Source organism: Trichoplax adhaerens, genomic scaffold (assembly GCF_000150275.1).
Source record: "Trichoplax adhaerens TRIADscaffold_2 genomic scaffold, whole genome shotgun sequence".
Lineage (NCBI taxonomy): Eukaryota > Metazoa > Placozoa > Uniplacotomia > Trichoplacea > Trichoplacidae > Trichoplax > Trichoplax adhaerens.
Window position 1 is genome coordinate 3,146,757 of NW_002060944.1, and position 14,981 is coordinate 3,161,737.

Sequence of the window (14,981 nt, forward strand, 5' to 3'; positions counted from 1 at the left end):
GCAGTTGGACGAGTATCTTCTTGCTGGAGGTTTTCATCATTTATTGGACAGTATATAGAATCGATCTTTTTCCATAAGTAATTTACAAAATAATAATCTGCTATTCAGAAATGTGTCAGTTTGCCTTGAAATGGATACTTTGGTATACCGCTAAATTCTCTCTGGTATCATTATGGACAAGAGCTAAAGCTTCAATCACTTTCTCACTTATTTCATTCACGTAACACGTATAGCCAAGTGAATACCATTTGGCAAAGTTACATACGATAATTTTGACTACCTATACCTTGAAGCTGCAAAAATATCCAGGCTGATACGTGCTTTCTTTTATTACTTCGTCATGTTTCAGAGTGATGCCTCACGATTCATCAATGAAGCAAGAAATTCTGTGGGAAGCACGAGAATGTTCCAATAGAGGTTTGATCCATGCATGCAAATGGTAAGGTGATGTCGCATAGTGTACATTGTAATCAATAGAACTATAATGAATCAAACAGCACTATAGGCCGTCGATCCACTTACTAATGTAAATGGATATTACATTTAACAGGTTGGCAGAACTTGGCAGTCATTTGTCCAGCTCAGAGGCTGATAAATTATCGTCAACTGTTTTGACGGAAGATGATAACTTTGAAACTGAATATGACCTTTATGTGCTGACAAAATCTTATTTCGACTGTAAAGAGTATCAACGTGCATATAAGGTTTCATCTAACTGTAAAAGCCAAAAGTTGTATTTTCTGAGATTGTATTCATGGTATATGGTAAGTTGATGAAAAGGTGAACGATTTGAGTAGTTTATGTATGTAGTAATGAGATTTTCCTAAGGTTCAATACTTCTGATATGTGCTAAACATTTCAAAAGTTGAAATGCTCACTGATTAGAATGAAATAGTGGCAGCTAATGTTTGTAATATTATCCATACGCTTTGTAGTCTGGGCAGAAAAAGCAACGTGATGACCAAGTTGGATTTACATGTAAGGGCCGAAAACACTGCATTTTCCCAGCGTTATTTAACTTATATACATACCTGGTCAAATATCAACTATTTAATAATTATAAGCTATTAATATTATTATTAAAAAGTAACTTACTACTAATTAATTAGCGGTAGACAAGGTTTGCAATCAAGAGTTGTATAAATTAGAAAAAGAACTGAAAGAGAATTTACCCTCATTGGATGGATACTGTCTATATTTGTGAGTTTAATATTTTTACCTTCAAAGAAATGTAGTAAATAAATCTTGATTGAATAATAAATTTTCTGATCAAGGCAGACAATGATTGATCATTCATGTTATATTTTCATGCATTGGTATAGATACGGCGTTGTTCTAAAAGAATTGGATTTCAAAGAAGAAGCAATTAAGATTTTAGTTGATGCCATCAATAAACGCCCTTTATTATGGTGTGCTTGGGAAGAATTAATACCTTTATGCTCCGATGTAGAAATGGTAGGCGATATAAATTGAGACAACGGAGCATGCATATGATATTCTCCATTAGCAGAAATATACTAGGAAGGTATATGGTAAAGTCAATTTGATCAAAGTCCTTCTAATGAGCAAAATTGTACAACATTCTACAGGTAATGTCATTATCCTTACCAGATCATTGGATTAAGACTTTCTTTTTAGCAAGTGTTCATAATGAGCTGCATTGCGCTGAAGAGGCACTGGTTTATTGTCAATCCTTGAAAGACCTTGGTTTTCAATCAAGTTTACATGTGAAGTCCCTTATTGCATTTAGTTACTATAATGTTAGAGGTTAGTTCACTTCTTTGCATCCGTAAGATCACCTTATAAAATTAACATGCAGTGACTTGCTAAATCATTAAAAGGAAATTAACCCGCTTTCCATGCCATATAGCAGATTGGCATACCTTTATTAGACATCATAATAAATAATTTTACTATCAGTTACAACGTTTTTCGTAGGTATTAAATGCACTATCTTTATTACGAATAATTAATTGATCGTTGGATACATTTCTCGCTTAAAGATTATGACAATGCCGAAGATTATTTCGAAGAGCTTCATAAGGCATATCCTCTCCGCTTGGAAAATATGGACATTTACTCTAATATATTATACGTCAAAGTAGGTTATATTTGATAAACCTAAATTTTCTAATTGTAGTAGTCTTGAAGTATAAAATCATCCGAGAAGATGTGTTTACTGTATTTTTTTTGGTATCCAGGAAAAGAAGATTGAACTATCTGACTTAGCTCATCATGTTTCGTCAATCGACAAATTTTCTGTAATTAGCTGCTATGTTGTAGGTAAATGAGATGAGTTTATATTATTCATCGTTAATTTCCGGTAGAAACATTTTACATTAGAAATTCTAAACTATGATAATTGCCCTTCATATTAATTTTAAAATCTTAAAGTTTTCTGATCTGAACTTTTATTTTAAATAGTCAACAGTAGCGCATCGGCCATTTCCTATTATAATTAAAACGGCTTACACGCTCTTTAGATATATAAATTATTTGTGTTTAGATTAATGTGATTCCATGTAAAATGCCACAGTATCAGGAATGTCCATGTTTTGTTTAAAGTGTTGTTGCTACTGATTACTTTACGTACAGTTGATCATTTTCCCATTGCACTTTTATCTGTTCTATATTTGATGGTTGATTTATATCGTAGGGGGAGTTGTGATATTTCTAGATTTGGTAGCGTTCCGGAGTTGATAAAAATATAATTAGAATAGGAGATTGTACTTTTACAAATGAGCAGTTCATGATTTATTTTTCATGCTAATTAACCTTTCTGACTTAAAATTACCAGTTATTACATTTTCATCACGAGTATTCTTTCGTAAAATGTAAATGGTTATAAATAATTTCTTGGTGCATACTGTAGTCGTACCCATTATGATTTTTTGTTTTGTTCGTGCCATCTAGGTAATTATTACAGTTTAATTGGACAACACAAAAAGGCCTTACGGTATTTCCAGCGAGCACTTACTCTGAATCCAAGATATTTATTTATCTGGACATTAATTGGACATGAATATATGGAATTAGCAAATACTTCAGCCGCGATAGAAGCTTACCGAAAAGCGATTGGTAAATTATAGGCTTTGCTTGCATAATTAGTCGTTAAAATTATGATCTGTAGGGAATTGATTTATATTTCATGTGCGATAAATGGCTAGAAATAAATCGAAATGACTTCAGGGCCTGGTATGGCTTAGGACAAGCTTACGAAATTTTAAAGATGCCTTACTATAGTCTATTCTATTATAAGCGAGCTCAAGCTTTAAGGTAAAGTCAAGGGGTATTAATTTATTATTTAAATGCTACAACAGATATTCTAATCAGTCATTAACTGACATACAGTACAGCATTCGACAAGTAAGTTAATGGACATTTTGCATTTTATTTTGGCCGAAAGACCAAATGATTCTAGAATGTGGACTGCACTTGGCGATATTAATATAACAATTAATAAATTGGACGATGCAAAGCGGGTAAATTATGTTAAAGAAGGGTTTAATAAATCTATTCGCAAAAATGGTAATATTAATCAACTCATATTTCCCTTCTTGATGCATCATGTCATGCGGTAGTGCTTTTTAAGAGCATTGTCTGTAGGTGTAGTGGTAGGGGACACGTGCTTAAAGTTAGCCAGGTTAGTGCGTATTCAGTCATAAAATTGGTAATAAAGCTTTCCATAGAGTTGCTTACCTGTAAAGGTTTCACATTTGTAGATTAATGGAAAAGTCAGGAGACGAAAGTGGAGCAGAAGTATATTTCTTACGCTTCATCGAAATTAGTACTTCTTCTGTAGCTGTAAGTGTTACGAATAGGTGACGTGAATTTAATGAGTAATATCAAGTATGAGGCTGTAGTTTACAAGTGTGATGCTGTATATTACATTTAAAGGGGGCTCAAGGAAAAGATACGTATCTTTGCCATCGATACTTAGCAAATTACTACCTAAAAAAGGCAAACTATGATTCAGCGTTATACCATGCCCAAAAGTGCTGTGAATTCACGGAGGTATTGATAAAGTACTGTTGTATGATATATTCTATGCGAGATATTGCAAGGTAGAATTCTTGTTCTTTACTGTTCTTTTTAGACGTGTGAGGAGGGAAAATCAGTCCTGCTTCAATTGTCTAGATTAGCACCAACCGCCAAGCCAGTTAGTAACTGGAACAATGTATCAAATCTAGATGAAGATTATCAGAATCAATCCTCAGTTATGAACTTAACTGATATTGGCGAAGATTCCATGGCTTTACCGTAATTTAGAAGTCAAAATTAGTTACTTTATGTATGTAAAAGCAATACTAGCAAAATACCGGAAATATTAGTTTAATATGCAGTTATATTAAATGGTGCCCAGCGATCGATGCGTTCTATAATCGTTATAAAAATACGTACATACTACACCTACGTACTATTTCAGTTACTACTTTAAGATGGCTTTGTTGATTCGCGCCTAGCGTTAACATTATGTCATTCGCATTTTCTGTAAAAGCAGTAATCAAGTTAGCGTTTCATATTTTATATATTAGGTGGCTGAGATCTTGGTCATAGTTGTATGCATATTCTTTTAATACCCTAGCTCGATATTAGATATTTATTTCTAAATGTAACCTTTAAATTATGGAACATAAGAATTTGTTGATTTATTATATTAAGGATGTGTATAAAAACTTATGTTTGACATTTAGACTTGATGAAGATATGCATCCGCGTATCTGGGAAATTTTATTACAATCAATGGTTTAATAAAGTTACTGTAATAAATATGACTATCAGATCATACGTTTTCTAAAATCTGTGAATTTGTATATGGGAATATCTGCATTAGATTCACGGATAACAAAAATTTAAAAATTTGATGTATGCCATTGAAATATAAGTACTACTAAAAAATTTACGTTTATCAATTTCAAGGACGAGTCAGTTTTTAACGAGCATTAGGTTTTGACTGTAGGTAAGTATTTATGATATGATCTAGTATAAAGACAGATTCATTAAAGAATAGCACCATAGTATTAGCTTTTTTATTATAAGAGGACTAATTAAAACTAGGTTGATTCTAAATTACTTGACGTTTAGGTTTATCTATTGAAGGCCATCATGAACTTGGTCAATAATTAATTCCTACAATCGCTACGTTATAAGTGAACATCATAATCAAAATATCTAAAATCATTTTTAAGTTGACGAATTTTTCAACTGAATGCCCATTTTCTCTAATACGTTCGGCCTATCTTTTAGCGTAATCAAAGTATTGTTTTATATCAAATTGGTTTTCAGCAATGAAGCAAATGGGTATAGGCAAACTATTACGCACAGATTTTTAATTTGATATTAGCTCGTAAATAGGTGTACAACTTTCATTTGTGTACATGTGCTATCAATATTGACAAAATCAGTCTAGTGTAAGAATTGACTATTATTGATGCTGAAATAAAATAAACTATTATTATTAAGCTATACGCCTGTGACCTCGTCTATTCTAAATGGAAATTATAGTATCTGCCAAAGGAAAAATACTAGTAATTATGCGCCTCGACTATAGCCGATGTAGTTAAATAATTTCTATGGCAGTTTCAATTTAAAAGGGCACAATAGCTGGAAGGTTTTATAATCCTCTGGGTTAAGTTATCAATATAATTGATCGGCTTACGTCTATAGCTACTCGCTTTAATTATTATATTCTCGCATCCTCTTATAAAAAATTATTTCGTGTCTAGAATTTATAAATTCAAAATTGTTTATTATTAATTACTTACGCCCACAGAAAAATGGCTATTAAACCTTCAATATCTTACGGAAGAATGGTATTTTTTTTATTTCGCTACCCAGCTAGTGTTGATAATCTGATTAATTTCACTCAATATCTAAACTAAAACTTTGAAATAGGCTTCATTTTTTCGATAAATTCGAAAAGCGAAGATGGAAATGGGAATTTTTCAATTCTCCATGTGAAATCCGACTCTGAATCTGCTCCGATAACCGCAAAAGCTAAATCTTTATTTGTCTTCAACACGAAAAATGCGCTGTATTTTACTCACTGTCAATAACTTCGTAGATCATAATGGAAACTTTATACTATAGACTAACACCAATTATAATATTAATTTGTCGATTCGGCTTCGGTATTTGTATTAAATAACATAATACACTGAAGTGATTTTTCTCGATTTGACTGTTGAAAATTAAAATTTACTTTTCCCTTCTTCAAATGCAATAGCCCAAAGTATTATTAGTGCTCCTGTATATCCTTGCTAAGAAAGTCTACAGATCCTTCGTGATCGATGTAAAAAAACTGCTTTGAAATTTCTTTATTTACAGTATATTAATATATGTATAAATGATGAGATGCATTGTAAGAAGCTAAAAAACATGGAATTTTAATCCGGCATGCCACTATGTCCGATTTTAAATTAAAAGTACTACAATAATACTAAGTGATTCCATTAATACTGCAATAAGAATACTCATTAAAAAATTATCGATCTTGTCTTAAAATCAACAGATATAATAAATTGAAAATAATTAATGTTGTAATCTTTAGGTCAGCGCACAAAAATTTTGCCAAGTGTTTCTATGGCTGATTTGACAGCTTTAATACTATACTGTTAGAACCAACTCTCAAATGTTTACTGCCTAATAGCCACTAATTAATACAGTAAATTAATCTAGAATTAATTATAGAGAGATTTATCTTAATTAAGCCATTTTCGCCTGAAAGGAATAATAACGTACGCTGAGAATCACGAATCGTGATTAGGCCTAACTATGGCAGAAAATTGGCAGCTGCCATAGCAATTTTTGCTTTCTACTTGGTAACCTACGATGCAATTAATGCAGAAAATTTCATACTGTCTACGATAAATATGAAATCAAGATATAAACTAAGGTTATAACTGCCACCGTACTAGTAAATGTAGCGTGACGTTAATAATTCTAACTTATATTGATACAGTTGCTATTATACTGTACGTGGTACTAATACATTATTCAAAAGGAATAAACAAGTTAAATGAATGGATGATACATCGCTCTAATTTAAATTTGAATATAATTTCATTGCAATTTTATTGATCTTGGTCAGTTTGCAATTGTTCACGATAATTACGGTTATCATAGATTAAAAGTGGAGGAAATACTAAATTAGATGCATTGTCTGGTTGTAAAGTTTGTAGGTTATTATTCATAGCGATAGCATTATTATGATGAACACCTTCTAATTATTATAATATGAAGTTTTTGTCTTTCTAATTTTGTGTGTGCATTGTCTGAAAATACTTAACAAATCCCTCCAATTAATGAAAATCTAATTCTAAATCTTCAAAGTACTATTAATTCATAACAATAACAGAATTGGCACAGACCATAACGGCTAGTGCAGACAGCTTCGCTAGCTATCAAATTGGCTGTGCTCGCGATTTGTTTGCTGTACAAGAACCTCAGGCTTCTAATATTGGACTCCTATTGGCAATATATGCGTAAAAACTGGTAATAACAGAACGAAATCCAAAATGATTATTTGATATTATTGTATTCTTCTTCTTATTATTACAATGACTAATATATGAGATTTTTAGTCTATATATATTACGATCTCTATGAGGATTCTCAAGTCCTCGAATGAGAATAGTATTATTCTTCTTTCTATTACAATGACTCTGGGTGCATATTGATATATGAGATTTTCAGTCTCTCTATATATATTACGATCTCTATAAGGATTCTCAAGTCCGCAAATGAGAAGAGTACTGCGTATATATCGCCAATAGAGATTTTTAGCACTTGGTGTACTACTCTTGGGATAATTTCGAAATTTGATCGTGTCATAATAATAACATACGGTATTACATAGTTGCTAACGATCGACGTAAAATCTACTATCAAAATTGCATCTATATGCATTTATGCGATCTATTATTTTCTAATCGATTTATTGCCATTTAATTGTATGCACGGTATATGGTTTTAAATTAATAATGATATATAGAACTGCGTGCGTTGAGCTTTTCATTATCCAAAGCACTTTCACTTGCATGATAATCTCTTTTAAATAATGTTAAGTGTTTCTTTTTTCTGACACTGATTTACTAACTATTCTTTTGGAAAGATATCGCTTATCAAAGAATCCATAGCAGCTGGACAACACATTTGGCACGTTTAGGCTATCTTCTAGAAAGTTAGAAATTCGTAAAGGTGGTCTTATACGCGATAAAGCCTAACCGTTCATGGTTCGCTAAATAGGTAATAATAACTACAAGATAGCATTATGACTTTACTTTTCACTTTTAATATTTACTTTAACTAGGAACAATGAAGTAATAGAAAAGTACAGGCAGTATCTATGGCGGGTTTACAATAAGAGATTTTCTAGTGTAAGCGCAGTACAGACATTTAATTAGTTAAATATAGTAACCTACTTGGGAATCTTTCATTCAAGGCAGTAATACTGTAGTTTCATGGTTCAAAGGGATGTGCAAGTTAACTTTTACACGTTGACGTTAGAATTTTTACTTATACTTACGAATTTTAAGCAATAATGATTATCAAATACAAAACATTGGAATAGGATGGTAAGCATGGCAATGTAAATTATTACATATTGTTAATTTAAAATTGGTATTCTATCATTGGTTTTTATGATAGTGATTAAGTTAGTAATAGCACCCAACAAGGTACTAAATTTGAACTATCAGGCATCAAAGTACTCGTACTACAATATGCGTAGGAAAAATATAACGCTCTCTAAGGGGAACTTCCTGTTCTAATAGATTCATTTTAATGCTAAAAATTTCTTTTTTTATCACCTTAATTATAGCCATTTCAGTGAACTAGTTCATATTTAAAATTGGAAATAAATAATTAATTTATTTTGAGTACATTATTCGATCTCGTACTGGATCATTGAGATCGTGATTACAACCGAGCAATTGGTAATTAAAGCCGCGATTTGCTATCTAATAAATTGCCTCCATATTCATACTGTAAAAACAGGGATAAGTACTGTACAGTATGAAGGATTTATTTTTGGTATTGATAGGAGCAGACTTTTTAGATACATAATCATTGTCAGTTCGATTAAGTAAAATAAATATTCGTCAATTGAATCTTCTTCCGAATAGGTAAAAGATGAAAATGATTGGGTCCGGTTTAATTTATGGTATGTTAGATGATTAAAGGAATAGTTTAGAATTTTTTGGCATATGAAAGAATGAAGTTGATTGGTATCATTTCTTTAAATCAAAAAATAGCAAGTATTAGCCCTACAAGTAATAAGGTCCATCAAAGTGTCGTACTAGATACCACAGTTGGGATCGCGATCGGCTGCTCCATCGGCTTGTTAAGTCTAGTAATTTCGTTCATTTTTCTCATCCGAGAATATCGCCGACGAATTCTCATACGTTGTATAACTTCCAATTTGTCTGAATTAAATTTGGGAAATATCCATAGTAAAGAAGAAACTCATGAAATTACTAGCATTGAAGATGATCTTCCTGACTGAAAGCAACTTTGAGAAATTGAACTCAGATTATCTGAATAGTTTATTTAGATGGACAATTGTAATTTTTAAGGAAAGAGGCAAAGGTTGCGTTTTAGAGTTTAAAAATCGAGAAAAAAGTGTAATAAACAAATGGCACGTAGTTGGCTCAGCCAGAATAATATGCTGAAGATGCTACACCTCATGTTGTTATTTCCGTCTGCCCACGAAGTCTATAAAGCTCAATTCAATTTTCTCCTCCGAAAAGACCGTTGATAAACTGCTAAATGTTGTATATCATGTAGGTCATCGCAACTTAACTTGGACCACATCGCTGATGAAAGAAGAATTCATGAAATTAGCCCCATCGAGTATCATCATGGTGACTAAAAGTCGTTTTTTGGATGTTGAATTTGGATTTTCGAAAGAACTAGTTATGAATAGATTTGATTTATCAAACGAACCTACTTTGAATAGAATATTCTCATTTTAAAGCCATCAGGTAGCAATAAGTGACTGTACATTGAGGCTTGCTTACTTAGGGAAAATAGTTATGAGTTTAAAGGCTGCTGATTGTGCCGAAGCTATCAATGTTGTACTTGGTCCATTACACTGAATATAAAGCGATTGTATTTTAATTGAATACTTTCCATTTTAAGAAGATATTTAATATGCGTTCCATTGGGAATGAGGGATAATTTATAGTCAATAAGCCATGTGACGTCAATACATTTTCAGCTCATTTCTTATGAATTAAAACTAGAAAAATTCATTATCAAATAATTCAATCGGCAGTGAAATAGATGAAAATTGAAAAGCTACGATCTGTTGATATTTGAAATAATAATAAAAATGTTGATGGTAATATCCAGGTCATGTATAATTCGGTATGATGTTGAATTCTACGTGTATCTTCTCATTTCAACGTTTGTGTAGTAACCTACGGTGTATTATTTTACTATACCTACAGTATAGCGTTTAAGCAGTGGCGACTGCTAATTTTTTTCTATCTCAATGGGAATATATAAGTACACGTATCAAAGACAATTTCTTATGAGCAAGCCCGTTGCTATAAGCGTTTTGTTCTTAATAAGTGATTGCCTATGCCTGATTGTCTTTACAAAACTAGTCGTTGTCGACTTTTACTAGTGCGACCACTCAGGACTACTCACTTCTTGATTCTACAGAATCAAGGAGAATCTTGAAGTCACTGACAACATGCATTTGAAGTTGATGATCACGAAAATGAACATCTACTATACATTCTGTTGGTGATGCATCTGGTCTGATTTGACAGTTTAGTAAACCCATGTGGAAACCCATACTCAATGCCAGTCAATGGATAAAATTCGAGTCATCCATTAAATAACCATATCATTATCCCCGATTGACATATGAGCATAATATTGCTTCACGCCAGTCCATGGAGAAAAATCAGGTCATCCATGGAATAACGATATCACTGTCCAAGATTGACATCTACGTGTGAGCATGATATCACCTCATGCCAGTCCATGGAGAAAAATCAGGTCATCCATGGAATAACGATATCACTGTCCACGATTGACATCTACGTATGAGCATGATATCGCCTCATGCCAGTCCATGGAGAAAAATCAGGTCATCCATGGAATAACGATATCACTGTCCACGATTGACATCTACGTATGAGCATGATATCACCTCATGCCAGTCCATGGAGAAAAATCAGGTCATCCATGGAATAACGATATCACTGTCCACGATTGACATCTACGTATGAGCATGATATCACCTCATGCCAGTCCATGGAGAAAAATCAGGTCATCCATGGAATAACGATATCACTGTCCACGATTGACATCCACGTATGAGCATGATATTACTGCATGCCAGTCAAAGGAGAAAAATCGAGTCATCCATGGAATAAGGATATCACTGTCCACGATTGACATGAGCATGATATTACTTCATGCAAGTCAATGGAGAAAATCAGGACACCCGTGGAATAACGATATCACTGTCCACGATTGACATCTGCGTATGAGCATGATATCACCTCATGCAAGTCAATGGAGAAAAATCATGTCATCCATGGAATAACGATATCACTGTCCACGATTGACATCCGCGTATGAGCATGATATTACTGCATGCCAGTCAATGGAGAAAAATCGAGTCATCCATGGAATAACGATATCCCTGTCCACGATTGACATGAGCGTATGACATGATATCACCTCATGCCAGTCCATGGAATAACGATATCACTGTCCACGATTGACATCTGCGTATGAGCATGATATCACCTCATGCAAGTCAATGGAGAAAAATCAGGTCATCCATGGAATAACGATATCACTGTCTACGATTGACATGAGCATGATATTACTTCATGCAAGTCAATGGAGAAAATCAGGACATTCGTGGAATAACGATATCACTGTCTACGATTGACATGAGCATGATATTACTTCATGCAAGTCAATGGAGAAAATCAGGACATTCGTGGAATAACGATATCACTGTCCACGATTGACATCCGCGTATGAGCATGATATCACCTCATGCAAGTCAATGGAGAAAAGTCAGGTCATCCATGGAATAAGGATATCATTATCCACGATTGACATGAGCATGATATCACCTCATGCAAGTAAAAGGAGAAAAATCAGGTCATCCATGGAATAACGATATCATTATCCACGATTGACATGAGCATGACATCACCTCATGCAAGTCAATGGAGAAAATCAGGTCATCCATGGAATAACGATATCATTATCCACGATTGACATCCGCGTATGAGCATGATATCACTTCATGCAAGTCAATGGAGAAAAATCAGGTCATCCATGGAATAACGATATGACTCTCCACGACTGATATCCGCGTATGCGCATGATATTACTTCATGTCAGTCAAAGGAGAAAAATCAAGTCATCCATGGAATAACGATATGACTATCCACGATTGACATCCGCGTATGCGCATGATATTACTTCATGCCAGTCAAAGGAGAAAATCATGTCATCCATGGAATAACGATATGACTATCCACGATTGACATTTGAGCATGATATTACTTTTACGCCAGTCAAAAGGAGAAGAGCAGGGTCATCCATGGAATAACGATATGACTATCCACGATTGATATCGCGTATGAGCGTGATATTACTTCATGCCAGTCAAAGGAGAAAATCAGGTCATCCAAGGAATAACGATGTCACTGTCCACGATTGACATGAGCATGATATTACTTCATGCAAGTCAATGGAGCTGCATGCCATTCGATGAAGAAAAAATCAGGTCATCCATGCAATAATGATATGATTATCCACGATTGACAGACACACTTGTACAGTACTGTACATCAGTACATGTATCTTCGTTTGCTTGGCTGAATGTGTTTTAGCCGATGGGCATGTTGGGATATCTCTCTAATCTTTCCTATAGGAAATATTTCTATTTCTATACTAACACATAATAAATGTGCATGCATGACCTATGGCTGCTGGTCACGTGAATTTCTGGGGAATGTACAGTATGCATCTGACGCGTTGGTACGGTTAAGCAATCGACGCTGAGTATCTGAGTAATCGGGGTTGTTATGGCTGCGCCGGCCTACTGTACACTGTACAGTATGACATTCCTCAGTGACACGACAGGAAGTTTCACCACAGTTTCGAGTGATACGTACAGTACCCGCATACATAGCGCGGGAAAATAGGAACTGATCATGCCTGTTGGAACTGCAACACACGTATACAATAAGAGTCAAGTGACTCTTTATTGTTCATCACTGCTTACGCCAATACTATGAATTAATCAATCAATTCTCGGTGGACGCTAGATCGCCAGAATTAGAGGCCATTCAAGGCTTTGGATATAGTGCACTGGCATGGCCTAGTTTACAGATAATATTGTACAAGTAACTTAAAGTATAGGATCAATGATAGAATAATCCATTTTCGAAATAACAACAAGTGTTGGACGGGTTGATTCTCCAGTTGTGTGGATCGACGAAATATATCTTGAAAAATTGATGATCATTACATGTTTTTAATCGGTGAGTCAATTTACCAATTTGCAGTATAGGATGTATATTGATTGAATAGCAATAGAGTTGAAAAAGTGATTACTGTAATCGTCTGTATATACAGTAGAATGAATATTCTACTACAAGTAAAACTTGCTAGTATACTGTACAGTACATTGCAGTGCTCAACTAGCATCGTTTCTGCAGCTTAACATTGAATAAAATATGTACAACAATTGGACGTTCATTGCCTGCATAAAACTTCCGCATGGGTTCTACACTACTGTAGAACATTCTTAACGTAAGGGGGTTTCATCACTGATATGTTGGCAGTGGCAATGCAATGAAATGGATTAACTATAATATTATTCATTTTAAGAAACTTACTGTCTCGTTTGGATCATGTGAGTAGCCTAGATAATTCTCACAGCCGTCTATGGATGACTTCTACACTAGTGGTACGGTGATGGCCAAATGAAGCTTTAGATGCTTGCAATGAGCTGATTGCACAGCATGTAAAATGGATTTACTGTCATCTTGGACTCTTGTCAGTAACTTGAGTATATTGCATTTGGCATTTTCTGCTGCACATCAACGAGTTCAAGTTTGCATGCTTTGTGCAAACTGTCAATTCGTGGTAGCAATAACATCTGCTGTCACGAACCAAACATTTGAACATTTGAACATTTGTCCACTATCAACAACACGCTACTTTTGCAGTTGTTGATCGGCAATATATAGAAAAAGAGCTTCCAAATTTTATATTATCTATTATATCATGGTAGCCATTCGGTTATGATAGTTTATGTTAAGACAGTAAACATACAGTACAGTACTGTATATCAAGAACGATTTTAGTACAGCACTGGCAACATAATGCATTTCAAGCAATTTGTGCTATTCATGCTATCGCGACGTAGTTCGTATGTGTCTTGAAAGGCAAGTACGACTGCAATTGTGCTAATACGAGTACAGTATGGTAGTCAATTACTTTGATTACTGCAGTCGGAAGAAACTTAAAATGCTACTTCTTGGTGCGATTTTAGTCAAATCAAGTTCTATAAATTGGATTTAACCTTTGGCGTTGGGAGCAAACTAGGAATTAAGGTTGCCATTGAATGCTTCCATTGCATCAGTCGATTTGTCATCAATGAAGTTCCTTGACGCTGACGAAATTCCCCCCTAAATTTATCTCTTTCGCGCTTATCTCTGGTACGATATGTCGGTTTAGGCGCCATAATTTCACGCGCTCATTCGTTAGACAGTACTGTATGGTTTAATTTCTAGCTGTAAAAGTAATAAAATAAGAAGGGAACTACAACAAATACTCTTGCTATGCTAATCGTCGGATAATTGAACCCTAAATAATGGCAAATGTTTACGCAAGGATTCCGAAACATTTAGAATCTCCATGTAAAAATGTAATTGTCCTTGGTATAGTATTGAAATCTACAACTACTGGATCCAAAATAAATGCCCAAC

The 14,981-nt window shown here is 34.1% G+C and overlaps 1 protein-coding gene across 1 annotated transcript; it reads left to right on the top strand.

The window, feature by feature from the left end:
- Positions 1–530: 530 nt before the first annotated feature.
- On the top strand, positions 531–4,264 carry TRIADDRAFT_21637 (uncharacterized protein; the record flags this gene model as incomplete). Its single annotated transcript, XM_002109291.1, has 14 exons — positions 531–764; positions 936–978; positions 1,110–1,200; positions 1,323–1,455; positions 1,590–1,767; positions 2,004–2,101; positions 2,202–2,283; positions 2,914–3,078; positions 3,168–3,276; positions 3,407–3,482; positions 3,582–3,643; positions 3,723–3,808; positions 3,908–4,014; positions 4,097–4,264. The coding sequence occupies 14 exons, from the start codon at positions 531–533 to the stop codon at positions 4,262–4,264; spliced, it is 1,632 nt and encodes a 543-aa protein (XP_002109327.1).
- Between the last annotated feature and the right edge of the window lie 10,717 nt (positions 4,265–14,981).